This window comes from Gorilla gorilla, chromosome 11 (assembly GCF_029281585.2).
Source record: "Gorilla gorilla gorilla isolate KB3781 chromosome 11, NHGRI_mGorGor1-v2.1_pri, whole genome shotgun sequence".
NCBI classification, from domain to species: Eukaryota; Metazoa; Chordata; class Mammalia; order Primates; family Hominidae; genus Gorilla; species Gorilla gorilla.
The window spans coordinates 112384219-112399881 of record NC_073235.2 but is presented as its reverse complement, the minus strand read 5'-3'; the positions used below and the strand labels follow the sequence as shown (position 1 = coordinate 112399881).

General features: G+C 39.7%; 1 protein-coding gene across 14 annotated transcripts in view; it reads right to left on the bottom strand.

Moving 5' to 3' along the window:
- The window catches only part of UNC80 (unc-80 homolog, NALCN channel complex subunit), a 234133-nt gene extending 219188 nt beyond the window's left edge, over nt 1-14945 (bottom strand). For all 14 annotated transcript variants that reach the window (XM_055380463.1, XM_055380468.1, XM_055380470.1 and 11 more), the window contains exons 1-5: nt 14363-14945; nt 13379-13427; nt 10457-10613; nt 8939-9240; nt 355-478 (exon numbers count right to left, since the gene is read on the bottom strand). In XM_055380463.1, coding sequence (XP_055236438.1) covers nt 355-478; nt 8939-9240; nt 10457-10613; nt 13379-13427; nt 14363-14454 — 724 coding nt within the window. In that variant the 5' untranslated portion in view covers nt 14455-14945. The remainder of the gene's footprint in view (nt 1-354; nt 479-8938; nt 9241-10456; nt 10614-13378; nt 13428-14362) is intronic.
- Between the last annotated feature and the right edge of the window lie 718 nt (nt 14946-15663).

Here is a 15663-nt window from a genome sequence, read left to right as displayed (position 1 = left end):
TAATCGCAGCTGCCACTTACTATGTGCCAGACATTCTTGTAAGCAGTTTTACATATATATTAGCTCAATTCCTCATAACAATCTTGTAAGTAGTATTAATATGATATTTAAATTCCCAGTTTACAGATGAGGAAGCTGAGGCACAGGAAGTCTAAATGAATTGCCCAAAGTCCATGCTCTTGATTCAGAGTAGTTTCTCCTCATGTGAGTAAGCCCTATATCAGGACACTTAAATAACTACATGTAGATATTTGCTTCTTTTTGACTTCTTAGGGGCAAATTATCCCATCACTCTAACTACTGTGTGTGAGGGAATCTGCTAATACTGTCCTACTGAGTGTCCAAGTTACAAACCTGTAATGATGTTCCTGATGGGCTTCACCAGTGCGGTAAAGCCAGAGACTTCGGGCTGTCTGTGTTCCCACATGGGCTGCCATATAACAAGCCCACTGGCCAGACGGAAGGTGAGGTCAGATTCCTAGGGGGGAGGAGAAGATATATGTCCAATAACTGACATGTAACAGCTGCTTAAAGGGACCAATCAATGCAAGGACTAACATCACTCACAAGGTTATTTTCAGAGTGAATTTATCTGCCAAACCTTCTCTCATCAGTCAGATGAATGTTTCTAGAGTAAACCAATGACCCAAAGTTATCACTGCAGTTACTATGAAAATCCCAGTTGTCTGCTTTATCCAAAATTAATGACCAATCAAAACATAGCTTTGGGCAAAGCATGGAATACACAAACTATTGTTTTGTGTTTGCTGTGATTGAAACTTGTTTATTTCAGGAGCCTTGGCAGATCTCTTCACTTTGGTTATTATTATCATTCCTCTTAATTATTTAGTTGTCCTTATTCTCCCTCATAAGGCAAAATACTCAGATACTGGCTATTTTGACATTCTATTGTCCAGTCCATCTTTTTTCTTACATTTTATGGAATCAGGCACATATAATTTGACCCTTCATAGTGTGTTATTTTGTAATGTTGTCTTCTTAACAACCTTTAATTTCTTGAGGGCAAGGATAAATCAAGCATCCTCCTTCCCTCTCAGCCCCGAGCATCATCACAATGTTTAACATAGCATTAGGAACTGGGTACACAACAGATACTCAATAAATACTTGCTGAATAGGGCTGACTTTACAACCCATGCTCACTCAATTTATCTACGATTTAAAGTATCTTTCAAGAGCATATCCTCTGCTATCATATTGTATAAGTACAAATACATGACATTCTGAGATTATATCTTAAACACTTCAGTCTCTCAAAACAATGTAAAGATAGAAGCAGAGAATGTGATCACAGATTAATGAATACATCTGAGACCCAGGAACTCACTTAGAGCAGTGATTTGCAACCCCAGCTTGCATATTATAATCACCAGGGGAGCTTTTAAATCTAAGAGGCCCAGGTATCACTTACCTCTCCTACCCAGACCCATTAAATTAGAATCCTGAGAGATTTTCTAAAGATCCCCCTGATGACTCTCACACATAGCTGAGGTTGAAAACCATTGGGATAGAAGGAAAAGAACTCAGAAGCAACTGGAAAAATAGAAAAACAAAAGCAACTCTGTACCTAGTGAAAAGAAACCTAAAGGCTAGACTGGGATTCTGACACCACCTGGCAACAGAGCCACACGGTTCCCACAATGGGAAAGTCTTTAGAATTCCCTGTGGAAGTATTAGAAAAGCACATAAAGCATTTGGCTAAATTCATTCTGCATTTATTCTGTAAACATTTATAGAGCACCTACCATATACCCGGTACTATTCTAGGTTTTAAATACAACAGTGAACAAGGCATACAAAAATCTCTGTTCATAGTGCAGAGAGGAAGTGAAGGGCTGTGTCAGACAAAGTGTTGTCACTTTAGACCAGAGGATCAGGTGAAGCCTTATTGAGAAAGTGACTTTTGAGTAAAGTTCTGAACAAAATGAAGGAGCTGTCATGTAGCTATCTCCAGGAAAAGTATTCCATGAAAGAGGATCAGCAAACACAAAGGCCCTAAGTGTGCCTAGTGTGTTCAGAAACAGCCAAGAGACTGTGTGCCCAGAGTCAAGTGAATGTGAGAAAAGCAGAAAAAAAATAAAATTGGAGAAGTCATTGAGTGTCAAATAATATACTGCCTGATAGGTCTTGATAAGGACTTTAGCAGTTATTAAGATGGGAAGCCACTGAAGGTTTCAAGTAGCAGAGTGACATGACTGGATATATATTTTAATAGGTTCACTCAGGCTGTTGAGAATAGTTTGAGAAAGGGCAACAGTGAAAGAATAGACTATTTTGGAAGCTATTGTTATATAGGTGAAAGATGATTAGACAGGGGTACTAATAGAGGGCAAAATGAGAAGTGGTAGATTCTCAATGCATTTTGAAGACACAGCTTACAGAAATTGCTAATAGTCTGGAAGTGGAGTGTGAGAGAAAAAGTTGTCAAGGATTTTTGGCTTCACGATTAAGAAAGATAGGTAAGATGAAGGAGGAACAGGTTTGGGGATTTCAGAAGCCTAGTTTTAGACATGTTAAGTTTGAGATATCTGTTGAACATTAAGCTAGAGATACCGAGTAAGCACTTAGACAGACAGCTGTGGAGTTAAGAGAAGAGTAACCCAAATTCCCTTGAAATGGACACGAGGAAGTCTGCATGGTATTGTATGTAGAAGCAGGAAATTAACATTAAGCAAATCTTAGCAGATTTGTCTCTACAAATACAGGAAGCCAAACCTCAATTGACCTGGTTTTATTTATTAGTTTCTGAGTTCAGTCCTTTTCCATGTTTCTCATGAGAAATCTTAACACAAGTAAAACTCCTGTGGAAACTGCAGCAGGGAGTGATCTCTCTTATACTGAAATCCTGGGCTTTAACATCTGATCTATTAGCATGACACAGCACTCACTGACTGTCATGGTCATCATTTTGTTTTACTAAATACATCTCCAAGTAGATTGTATATTTCTTGAATACAAGTTGAGATCTCCTTCTTCTGTGCATTTCCTGGAGCATCAATACAATACCAAACTAATATGTTCATTAATTGAACATGTTTTACCTTCTCCAAATAAATCCAATCACTCTTCAGACCTGAATGCCTGTAGCACCTGTGGCCTTCTCTTGTGTTGGTATCTTCCTTTGTAAGTCTTCCTAACTTGGATAAATGTATAAACTCTGGGCCTCTAATGTCTCTTCCAGAGTTTCTTTTAATGGAACACACAATGCTATGTATACATACACAAGCAGAAACTCAATAACTGGAGAGGACACTCTTTATCATTCAAACAGTTGTAAAGCAGGTAGTCTAGAAGGATCCTGAGAAAACCAGAAGTGTAAGTACATGTAGAGGCAATATCCCCACATTTCAGATGCTTTTCTTGCTTTCACTGAGAATCTGTTTCCAGGATGTCATAAAGCAATTCTGAATGTATTTACTAGTAGCTTACAGAGATGTAAAGAAACAACTATTATTTTAAGTTCCATTTTAAAGTTGTTTACTTTACACATATGGATTGGTTAAAATCCCCTGAAGGGCTTGCTTTTTGTTTTATTTCTTGCTGTTTCTCCAGCACATTGAACAGTAGCTAGCATACAGCAGGCACTTGATAAGAATTTGTTGAAAAAAAAAAATAAGTGAATGTGACAAAATCATGACAATGTTGATACCATATTTAAAGAAGATGCCTTAGTTTAACAAATATTCGTCATTTTTCACTGATAAAATTAAATTTGGTCTAAAATTAATAATATATTAAACAGGATTTTCAGACTATGAATTTTATATAAACTATTTGAGCTAATTATAAATTAAAAAATATAAAATATGCATTGAATAATACACTGTGTTACAAAAGGATGAGTCATTTATATTAGATTTATTTACAAATTAGTGAACTAATTTATTCACTTAATATTAATTAAATACCTATTAAACACAGATACTATGTTAGCTACCACGGGTACAATGATAATTCCTACAAACAGACCATTTAGAATCTAGTAGGGGAGAAAACCACATAAAGGGATGATAATAAACAAAGTATAACAATAAAGCTGTACCTAGAATATTATGGAAATAGAGAAAGAGGGAAAGATGGATCTCAAATGAAGTCCTAAAGGATAAGTAGGAGTTTTCTAGAAAGAGAAGTGAGGTATGAGGGCATTCCGGTCAGCAAGAACAACATGAGAAAAGATCTGAAAAAAAGTATGTTATGTTCTTGGAGAGACTTCAAACATCTGGAGTTCACAGACAGGAGAAGTAGTCAGACAGGTCATAGAGGGCCCAGTTTACCAGACTAAGAAGCTGGAGTTGTACTCTCTGTATGACGAGAAATTAACAAATTATTTTAAGTATGTTGGTGATATTGTCTACATTTTTGATAGGTCACCTTGGTGTTGAGGTTAGATTTTATGAGACAAGCCAGGAGACTCAATCTAGTTAGAAAGTGGCCCAAGTAAAGGGTCCATGTAAGATATGATACAAGCTTGGGTTAAGGTAGTAAGTAGGGATGAAAAATATGTAATAAATTTGGGAAATATTTAGGAGAAAAAATGGGTAGGACTCTGTGATTAGTGGAATGTGCAAGTAAGGATGAGGGATAGTGAAAGGTAGTTTGAGTTTTTGTGAATACATCCATTATCTAAAATATAGAATCTAGGGACGGGGCTCATTACAGGTGAAGTTTGAATTTCCCATGGATTATTTATTTGGAAAAGTCATTTGACAATTTGGTCTAGAGGCAAAGATAGGAGCCTGGATTTGAAATGTATAATTAGGTGACCTCAGCCTGCAGGATACACATGGTAAATGAAGTCGGAGGAAGTCTTCCTAGCAGAAAGGAGAGTGAGAAGAACAAAGTGTCAAGAATGCATCTCTGGGGACCCCCAATGTTAAAGCGGCAGACAACAAAGATGAGCTCTCAATAGAGATAGAACAGACAGAGTCAGAGATGCAAGAAGAACCAGAAGGGTGTGGTGTCATCAGGAGAACTGAACCTTTCAAGAAGAGGGCATGAGGTAGTTTTAAATGCAGCTGAGGTTTAATGAAATGAGGGCTGCAAATAGAGATTAGATTCAACAACTCAGAAGTTGTTCATGACCTGAGTGGAAAAGAAAAACAACTCTGGTACAGAAACCTAAAAAACAGTGTAGTTTTGTAGAAAATCAGATAGGATTGGGTTTGAATTCCATCTTGGTTACTCACAGTCTTTACTATTATCTCTCTGGATCTCAATTTCCCTTTTGGTAAAATGGAGACAAAGATACACACATCCCTGTGGGTACTTGTAAAAATTAGAAATGACAGTGAAAATTTTCTGTCACATAATAGAGGCAAATAGAAGCAAGAATAAGAGATTGAAGAGTAAGTAAATGGGAGGTGAGGATATGGAGGCATGGGTTCATGCTTTGATTACATTTTGGTTTCCCATGCCTCCTATAGCACCATGTCTTATACAAGCCCCATCCTGCAACACTAAGTGCTGAGTGGGAACCTGAGGGGGAAAATCAAGGAAAGGACTGACAAGCTGGGCAGCGCAGCACACTGGGTTTAGAGACTACAGCGTTGCAGAAACATTAGTCTGAATGGTTGTGTGGTTTCCCCAGCAGCATGCAGATTTCTGGGTAGGGATAGAAAATGTGAATTTTGGTCTTGATCTGGAGTTGGAGTCATGAAAGGCAACTGCAAAGAAGCATAGGGATTAAAGGATGTTAATGGTGCTGGTGAGGCGAAGTTTACATGGGTAGGGAAAGACCATAGGCTCCAACAGAACCTGATAACGGCAGGCAAATGAAAGATGTAAGGCAGTGGCTCTCAGTCAGGACCAATTCCCTCCCACACACCCACCTGTGAACATTTGGCAACATCTGGAGTCATCTGTGGTTGGCACAACTCAGGGGCAATGGGGTGTTACTGTCATCTAATGGATGGAGGCCAGAGATTGTACTAAATATCCTACAATGCATAGGACAGTGTCCCATAACAAAGAATTATCTGGCCCCAAATGCCAACAGTGCCAAGGCTGAGAAATCCTGATCTAGAGATTGTACATTCCCCAACAACTTGAAAAAACCAGACATCTCTCAAACAGAAAAGGCCTTGTGGCCAAAATTACTGACTGAATGCTTTTTATTCTCTACAGCATCAAGAACAATGCTTTCTTCATAGCAATGACAAAATGATTAAACTATAATGATAATATAATAAAAATGATATATTATTAATACCACTAACTATAATTGTTTGTTTATATCAATCACTGTGTAGTATTTTGTATGAATTGTCTTACTCCTTTATAAATGCTCCATTCCCAAGCCATAAGTTAAACATGAGGGTCTTAAGTCAGCTTTTCGAATTATTTGAGTAGTCACTCCTGAAAGGAGATCTTGCTCCTTTTCTACTAATAATACATAATACCAGCAGCAATAAAATACCAACACTAAAGACAACTAACATTTGTTAATGAATTTCTTTGTGTCAAGTTGAATACTATAACTTGTTTAATCTTCACAATGCCCTATAAATTTATTCTTAGGTCCAATTTATACTTGAGAAAATGGAGGTTTATAAATTATTTGCTCAATGTCTTATAGTAGAGCACAGCAGGCACTGGATTCAAATACAGGCTTATCTGTTTCCAAAACTTAGACTCACAGCTATGTCTTAAAAATAAAATTACAGCCACCCTGGGCACTCCTATATTCCCACATTTTTCCAGGTGATATTTGTCAACATATAAACATCTTTTTTGGGCTACTTTTAAAGAAGACTTGTTTCCTGTCCTCTCCATTTTAAAGGCTTCATTTCTAAAAATGCTGTTTTTAGCACTTGGATCAGCTTCCGATAATGACAAGTCTACTCAGTGTGTCAGTCATTAAATATTTATTGAGAGTCTCATATATGACAGACACTATTTGAGACACTAGAGATACAGCTGTCACCAGGACAGGCAGACTCCCTTCACTCAAGGACCTCTGTTCAGTGAGGGTGAAGGGCAACAAACATGCAGACAAATGCATAAATAATTCCAGGTACTTGTAAGTGCTAACAAGGAAAAAAATGTAGGATAGCATGCTAGTTGCTCGAGAGTAGCCAGGGAAGTACTTTCTGAAGTGTTGCCATTTGAGTTCTGAGTAAACCAATGACAAGTACATGGCTATGTGAAAATCTGAATGTAGAAGGTAGGGTCAGTGTTTCAAGTTGAAAAAAACAGTGTAAGGATCTGAACACAAAAATGCACTTGTCAAGTTTGAGGGTGAGCCTCCCACAAGCCTGAAGATGGTTAGTGAATGAGAGAAAGGCCAGTGAGATAGAGGGAGATGAGGCCCAGAGGTGTGCAGGGGTAGGTCCTGCAGAGCTCACAGGCCAGGTGGACAGTCCCTATTAAAGCAGTGCTTCCTACTAAGTATCACCTGTATAAAATACTTTAAAATGGGAAGCTAGAGATTTTAAAATGGCAAGTTAATTTGACTTGACACCTAAAGAGTTTAGTATGTTTGATGGGCAATGTGGCCAGTGTATGTGTTGCATTTTGGGAATTTATAGGTAGTTTCAAATCTATTTCTCCTAGCAATGGACAGAGTTAACGGAAAGTGAATTTTTTAGGAAACTAAAAATGAATGAAAATACTCACTAGTCTGTTCCCTTCATGGTGACTGTTAATGTTCACAACCACCTTCATAAATATATTACTAACTTGAACCACTGCTAACTTGATCCATTCACTGGGTTATAATATTCTATTAAAGAGCAGATGAACATATCAATTCTTATCTTAGCACTTAAGTGAAATTTGTTAATTTATTCATTCACAGAAGTAACGAATAGTTCTTGATTTCTTCTCATGCATTAGAGCAACTGAGGGGTTAAGTAATATCAACAAAATCACACAGCTAAAAAGTGATGGCACAGTGATTTCAAATTATATTATCTCCTCCAAGTGGATATGATTGTATTTTGAGATAACTGGTTTCCATGTAATCCTATGTTTTGTATTTTAAGCATTTAAAAATATTTTAAAAAGCAATTCTTAGGCTATACCCTACTGTCTCAAAGTCCATAGAACATAAAAAGTTAAAACTTATTTTTTTTCATTTTAAGACAGAGTCTCGCTTTGTCACCCAGGCTGGAGTACAGTGGCATGATCTAGGTTGACTGCAGCCTGTGCCTCCCAGGTTCAAGAGATTCTCCTGCCTCAGCCTCCCGAGTAGCTGGGACTACAGATGTGCACTACGCCTGGCTAATTTTTGTATTTTCATTAGAGATGGAGTTTTGCCATGTTGGCCAGGCTGGCCTGGAACTCCTGACCTCAAGTGATTCACCTGCCTCTGCCTCCCAAAGTTCTGGGATTACAGGTGTGAGCCACTGCGCCTGGCTAAAACTTAGACCCTGTATTATAAGACAGGTAGTTACAAGATGCTATAAAAATGCAAAGGGGGTAGGAATGAAGTCTAGATGGTGAGGTCTAAGGAATAGCTTCATGTTAAATATGATATTAAAGTTGCAGTTTGAGGACTATGACAGGAATAGAGCGGGGAAAGGAGAATAGAGCAATCAGCAAGGGCATATTCAGGGAATGGCTGTCATGGTTTCAAATGCTGGATCATGAGGTGGCCAGTAGGGACCAACAGTCTATAAATCAAGAAAGCAATTTAAACCCTACATCATGCTTGACCTTTTATTCTATGCTTAATATGTTGGGCATTATCATGAGGCAGAGGGAGAACCACTGAAGATTTTTAAGTAGGTAAAGGCTTTGTGGAAATTTGTGTTTTTGAAGCAATGTTCAGTAGTTTAACACAGAAATAAAGTTCTCCATGCCTTGACTTGCTGTAAGGTCATACAAAGACATGCCCAACCAAATATGGAAATATCATTTGAAGTCTACCCTCACCACATCTCCACCCACTCCAGCTCTAACACTGGGTTTCTGCTTACCTTGATCCTGTGTACCAGGGGAGCAAACAGAAACACGAAGAGCTCCACAGTAGCCATGGAGTTCTGGAAGATCTTTCTTCGGTTGTTCTCTTCTTCGTCATTAGAGCTGCTTTGGCAAGGCTGCCCTGGAGAACCCTGGTTTTCAACCTGGTGGATGAAAGCACTGCTGCTTCCACCCCAGCTGGAGCCTCGGTCTGTACCCCCAAATCGCTCATTGTTGCAGTCCTGGGGGGCCTCCAGAAGCATCCAGTGTAGAGTGTGAAGGAGCTTTGTCTCAGCAACACCCAATTTATCCTGGTGGCCTGCATGGGACAATTACACAGGCAGGTTAAGGCAAACTCTGTGACCAGAGCAATAGATGTCAACATTGGGTCTGGGAAGAATATCCCTGCTTTCTCTATACTTCTTACAACCACTGCTAGCAGGGCTCATTCTTGCTTTTTGGACTTCTCTACTGGCCGCAATCTCTGCAGAATGATATGCTTCCATGGGGGCAGAAACTGCTGAATCACTTTTCTTCAGTTAGGTACCCAAATATATTTCCAAATAGGCAGCGTAGTGGTTAAAAATATAGACTCTGAAGATAAAAGCAATACTATTTTAGACAATGTGACCTAGAAAGGTCCCTCTATAGAAGTAATATTTGAGAAGAGGCTCAAACAAGGTGAGGAAATGGGATGGAGAAGAGTATGTACGCTAATGTGGGGTACATGGGTAGGACACATTGCCAGATGAAAAAAGCAATCTGTAAAATATTCTAAAAAATAGTTCTTATGCACATGTGCACACATACTCATACACAGTACTACAAAGCTGGAAAATGTCTGAGGCAAATATGCCCAGTTCATGAGAGTGGTTGCTTTAGGAACTGAGAGAACAAAAAGGATGACCTTGGCTAGGACTCATCTTGGGCAGGTGAAGGTCTTAGCTTGCCTCTAATATTTTAATTTTTTTGTGTTGTTGTTGTTTGTTTGTTTGTTTTTGAGACGGAGTCTCACTTTGTCACCCAGGCTGGAATGCAGTGGTGCGATCCCAGCTAACTGTAACCTCCGCCTCCCAGGTTCAAGTGATTCTCCTGCCTCAGCCTCTCGAGTAGCTGGGATTACAGGTGTGCACCACCATGCTCAGGTAATTTTGTATTTTTAGTAGAAACAGGATTTCACCATGTTGGCCAGGCTGGGCTCGAACTCCCGACCTCAGGTGATCAGCCTGCCTCGGCCTCCCAAAGTGGTGGGATTACAGGCATGAGCCACCACACCCCGCCTATCTTAATGTTAAAAGGAGAATATATTCATATATTACTTGTAAAATTAAAAAATTAAAAACAAGACAGCCAGTTTCTTTATTGGTAAAATGAAAATAATGAGTATAAGTGTGAGGAGGATTTTGTGATAATTAAATGAGATAATGTATGCACAGTGCTTGAGAAAACAGAAACTACTCAGTACAGGTTATTATGATGAGTGTTGAACACAAAGGGCAATCAAATGCAATAAAGAAGTAATGCGGGGCACCAACCTAGCTTGTTTCGGTTTGAAAGCAGGGTTGCAGTGCAGTGGAGGACATGAGGCAAAGCAGCTTGCACCAGTTCCCATCTGGAAATGCTCTGGATGGCTTCAGAGAGAGCTGGAGAGAGCCCATGCAGCTTGTTTTCTACCAACACTCGCTCAAAGGACTGTAAATACAAAAACAAAAACAATAAGAAAAGCCAAAATCCAAAACCACGTAAACTAAGAAATTGAAGATTCTGGTTAGTGAAAAGATGAACAGCAAGTTACTGTACCCCTTAAAAGATGCAAATTACTGGACCAAATTCTTTAGGGAGAACTCATTGCATTTTCTTGTATATGTTGATGTGCAATGGATCAGTAATAATTTTCTATTGTCTACCCATTTGCAGGCTTTTGAGCCAAAGTAAATGGCTTGAATTAACAAACGATTTTTATTTATGTTAAAGTAAGCTTCCTCTAACAAATAGGAACAAAACATTTAACCTCATGAGATTTTTGGATGTATATTTTATAAAATGTTGCTGAGTCATCCAAAAGACTGTCACAACTGCAGACCAAAATGAGTTTTTTGTGAAAGTGTCTTGAGAAATAGAATTTATGTCAGTTTCTTCAACTGGTGTTAAGATACAACTTTTTCAAGGATTCTGATTTTGGAATCCCTGATTTATCTCATGGCTTAGCAATGACCCGGCACAGAACACTCTCTACCTAATGCCTGGAACAATAAAAGATACTTAATATATCTGTGGAATAAAGAAAGAAAGGAAGGGAGAGCAGGAAGGAGGGAGGGAGGAGGAAAATAAGCCATCTTTACTTTGCTGGTTATTAAATTTTCTATCCTTGCCAGGGATACTCAGAGAGTATCAGAGAGTGTAGCACTCTAGAACAAGTAACAACTCTGACCTACTTAATTATTGTTTTTTCTTTTGAGGGAGGAGAGAATATCACTGTAAGGTGTTGGAGAAAATGTAGTTATGAAATATTGGAATAAATTTAATAAACATTTGGCATGTAAGAACAGGATTGGTACTTGATGCCCCAGTCAATAAAATTGTATAAATGTTCTATATAATAATCACAAACAAGTCCCAAGTGTTCAAACTGTATTATTGGAATTATTAGGATACCTGTGAGAAAGACAGGTATCCTAATATGGCTTACTACAGAGATTTCCAAAGAAAACTTTTTACTTTTTGATTCAAAAAAAGAAAAATAAGAAATTCACCTTTATAATGGAGGGCACACTGAGGTTTTGGTAAAGAGCAAAATGAGAGATGTAGTATTTTGCTTTAAGAAACTAGATAAAGGCCTTTAGATACGTTGGTGATATAAATACAAACATTATAAAATCATCAGTTCTCAGATATCTAAGTATTCATTAAGTAAAGGATGCATATATTAGACACTAAAAAATTATAAAGAATTTATACACTCTAATGAATATATTGTAGAGGATGAGTTATGCATTTCATAATCTCAGAGTATTCTGGGTAATGTCATTTTCTCATTAAGTGTCACTAATACAACTTTTAATAATTTTTTTAAAACTTGGGAAATTGTTTTCTATATTGAGATCTATATATCTCTATCCCTATCTATCTATTAACGTAACAACTATTTGATATTGTGTGCCTGCATTAAAAATGCCAAAAATATCTTTGCCAAGAACAGAGAAAGTCAGGATTATTTTAAGCTAGTATAATTGTCAGCATGGTTAAGAAAGTCTGAGATTTCAAGTGTCAAATTACTCTAACAAGCTAAGTTCAATGACAAATTCCATTAAAAGGTCCTTATAAGAAAGTCATATTTTAAAAAATGTGTTTGTGACAACATTGAAAGATAGGAGATGCAACAAAACAAATTCCTACGTGAGTGAGCATGTATGTGTTTAACTTTCCAGTTGGCTTCCATCAGAATTTTTTGCGCTAATACATCTCAGAGCTCCTTACCACAAGGTCATCGACATAGCTATTTGTAAATATGCATGGCAATATCCAAATTGGTAGATTTCCATTTTTAGGTTATAATATATGCAATGTAAAGACTTTTAGGTAAGCTCCAAATATTAATGAAGGCTGTGAAAAGTCCATTTCAATTTTGCTTCATGATTTCATGTCTTATTTTCTCATTTTGTGAAACGAGAATTTGTAGGGATATAAGATTCCCTTAGAATCTCAGGACAAATGCATTTTATTTTGTATAAATATTAACAGTATTATTTTCACAATTATTTTATATTATTCATTTTTAGAATTGGAGAACATATGCAAGATATAAAAGTGCAGAAATGCATATATTTTGTTCAAGTAGTTCTTTCACAGGCACTCCATCATATGAACTTCCACTATAAGTCTCAGTTTTGTTGATTAAGGATTCGACTTCACACTTGCAGGGGGCAAAAACACCCTACACCACCTGGTTCCCTGTTATCTCTCTGCCTTCTCTTCTACCACTCGATCCCGCCCCACCCTTTCACTTATTCCCCAGTAGGTGCTAATTTCCTTTAACATGTTTCCTCTGCTCTTCCCTCAGCTGTCCTTCCCTCCCTTCCCCTTGTGTCTTTGGCCAAGGTTCACATTAATAGATAGATAAGCTTTATCTATCCATTCTTATAAAACTCCTCTCCCTAGTGCTTCCTAGTATTTCTTTTTGCTTAATTTTTCTCCATAGTGCTTACCACCATCTGGCTTACTATGTATTTACTTATTTGTTTGTGGCTTGTCCCCTTTCTACTAGGATGTAAACACTGTATTTGTTTTTATCATTGTTCTATTCCAGCACAGAGAATTGTGCCTGGCACAGAGTGGGTGATCAATAATATTTGCCAAGTGAATTAATATATATAGTCTGTTTGATTTAAAATCTGTCTTTGGGTTCAAACCACCACACAGAATAGGGAAATAATTATTAAATGGTGAAAATCACATACCACACAAGAAGCTTCATATTGCTTCCCCAGTTTGGGCCTCAAAAATGCACTGAAAAATTAATAGAGATATTTGTTAATAAACATAAGTAAAATTATTATTAAAGCATCCTTGTGACATATTTTTCAATGAATAAGACAGGATGCTATGAAATTCAAATTTCATGCTTCCTTATAGCTTTTTAATGAGCAGGTGTTGAACAGCTGATGACATTTTCTTTTACACGTGTAATTGCATATATGAAAGAGAAGTGGATCTCGATGGTTTTCGGTATCCACTCTTAATCTGAAGACTTTTAAGATTTTAAATCGCCAGTGGTCAGAAGTGGTGCATTACTTACGTGTACAGTCATAATAAAAACTGAGAATTGAACACGGCTTATGGGTCATGATTTCCAGAATCTAATATCTTATCTGATAAATCTCTAAAATAACAATAATAAAGAAAACCTTTTCTGTTTATTGGAATAGGTGTCAGGCCTTTCCGGGGTTGTGGGGGAAGGTCCCTTATCACAAATCCTCAGGAGATTTAACTGGGGAGATTAATCTGAGCAAAATGGTTAACAAGTGGGCATAGCAGATATTCGCCAAACAGGAGCTGGAAAAACAACAGGTCACTGGGCTAGAATTACAGCAGGAGATGGAGGGGGAATTGGACGCAGGAGCACAACCAGTCATAATTATCTAGCTCCCCGCCCCCTCTTCCCAGGCTCTCTGCCCTCCCACCCCCTAAAATAATGTATACATTTATGCGACAACTGCCAATCTCCTTGTCGTCAAACTTCACTGAAATATATAGATATATATACATATTTTAATGCGTGTTTTTAAGCGGGTGCAGAGGGCTTGTTTTCCAGCCCCAGAGAGGGAGCTGCAGGCTGTGGCGCGGCCTCAGCGGCGGCGGCGGCGGCGGCGGCGGCGACCCGGGTGGCCCCAGGAGCGCCCCCAGCCCAGGGCGGCCCGCGGTGCGCCCTCTGCGCCCCTCACCTGGTTTGCCGCCACAGGAAGGTCTGGATGGGCAGGGGGATGCCGCGGCCGCCGTCCTGCTCCTGGCCCTCGGAGCTCTTCCTCTTCACCATAATGGTGGCTCCCGGGAGTCCTACTGCAGGACCCAGCTCTGTCTCCTCGCTAGCCGCCGCCGCCGCCTCCTCCCGCTGCTCCCCGCAACTCTCATCCCCTCCTTCCCCGAGGCACAGCCGGCTCTCTCCGCCCTGATCCCCCGTGCCTCTCCCCTCCCCCCACCCCTCCCCGCGCGTGGAACATGGCTGCGGGAGGAGGGGAGGGCTGGAGGAGCCGCGGAGCGAGGAGGGGGGCGCTCGGAGCAGCCGTCCGCCTCGCCGCCCCCGCACCCGCTCCCTGCTTTCAGCACCTCCCACTGTGGACAGCGGCCCGCGCCGGGCTGCACGGCCGGAGAAGCGAATCCGGGGCAGCTTGAGCCGCAGGGGTACGGCCCAAGAAGTCCACGCTCCGCATCGCAGGCGCTGGTCCCCTGCGCGGCCTCTTCAGCCCCCGGAATTCGGCTTTCCCCGCTCCGAGCTGCACTCAGGAGTGGCCCCTGTCCTGCTTTCCAACCTCAGCATCCAAACTGTCGCCGTCTGGGTAGGAGGAGCTTTGGGGAACCGCAGAGCAGTCGCTAACCCTGGCATCATTCTCACCTCTAGCAAGGAGGTCAGGAGTCCAGGGGTTAGCCGGAGGAACACATGAAAATTATTAGAAGTGTAAACCAGGAAGGTGAGGCAAGGTTGGCAAGCGAGAGGAAGCTTGAAAGATCTTAGATGTGAGAAGTTATTTTTATATGATAACCACAAGAAATAAACCTTGTTTGTTTTCCTAAAGCAGGAATACAAAGTTACCAAAGTAACCAGTTGTGGATATCAGTTAATTGCAAATTGAGGAAGAACATTTGAATCATGCTGTGAGGAAATGTGGTTTATTACAGTCCATTAAATGCACTTGGGTGATCCTGTTCGCCCCCAGTGATAGCTACCATTTTCCTTCAGTTGTAATAGTCAAATGCTTATATGTTATATATATAAATATTTTATAGTTGGATTGCTGTTAGATATATTATCTAGGAGTAAAACAAGTAGGCCGGGGAGGGGGGTGAGGTGGGGTGAAGAAATCGGAATAGTAACTACCTGCAATTCCTCCTCCTCCTTCTTCTTCCTCTTCCTCCTCCCCCTCCTCCTTCTCCTTCTTCCTCCTCCTCCTCCCCCTTCTCCTCCTCCTCCTCTTCTCCTCCTCCTTCTCCTTCTTTCTTCTTTCTTGTTCTTTGACGGAATCTCGCT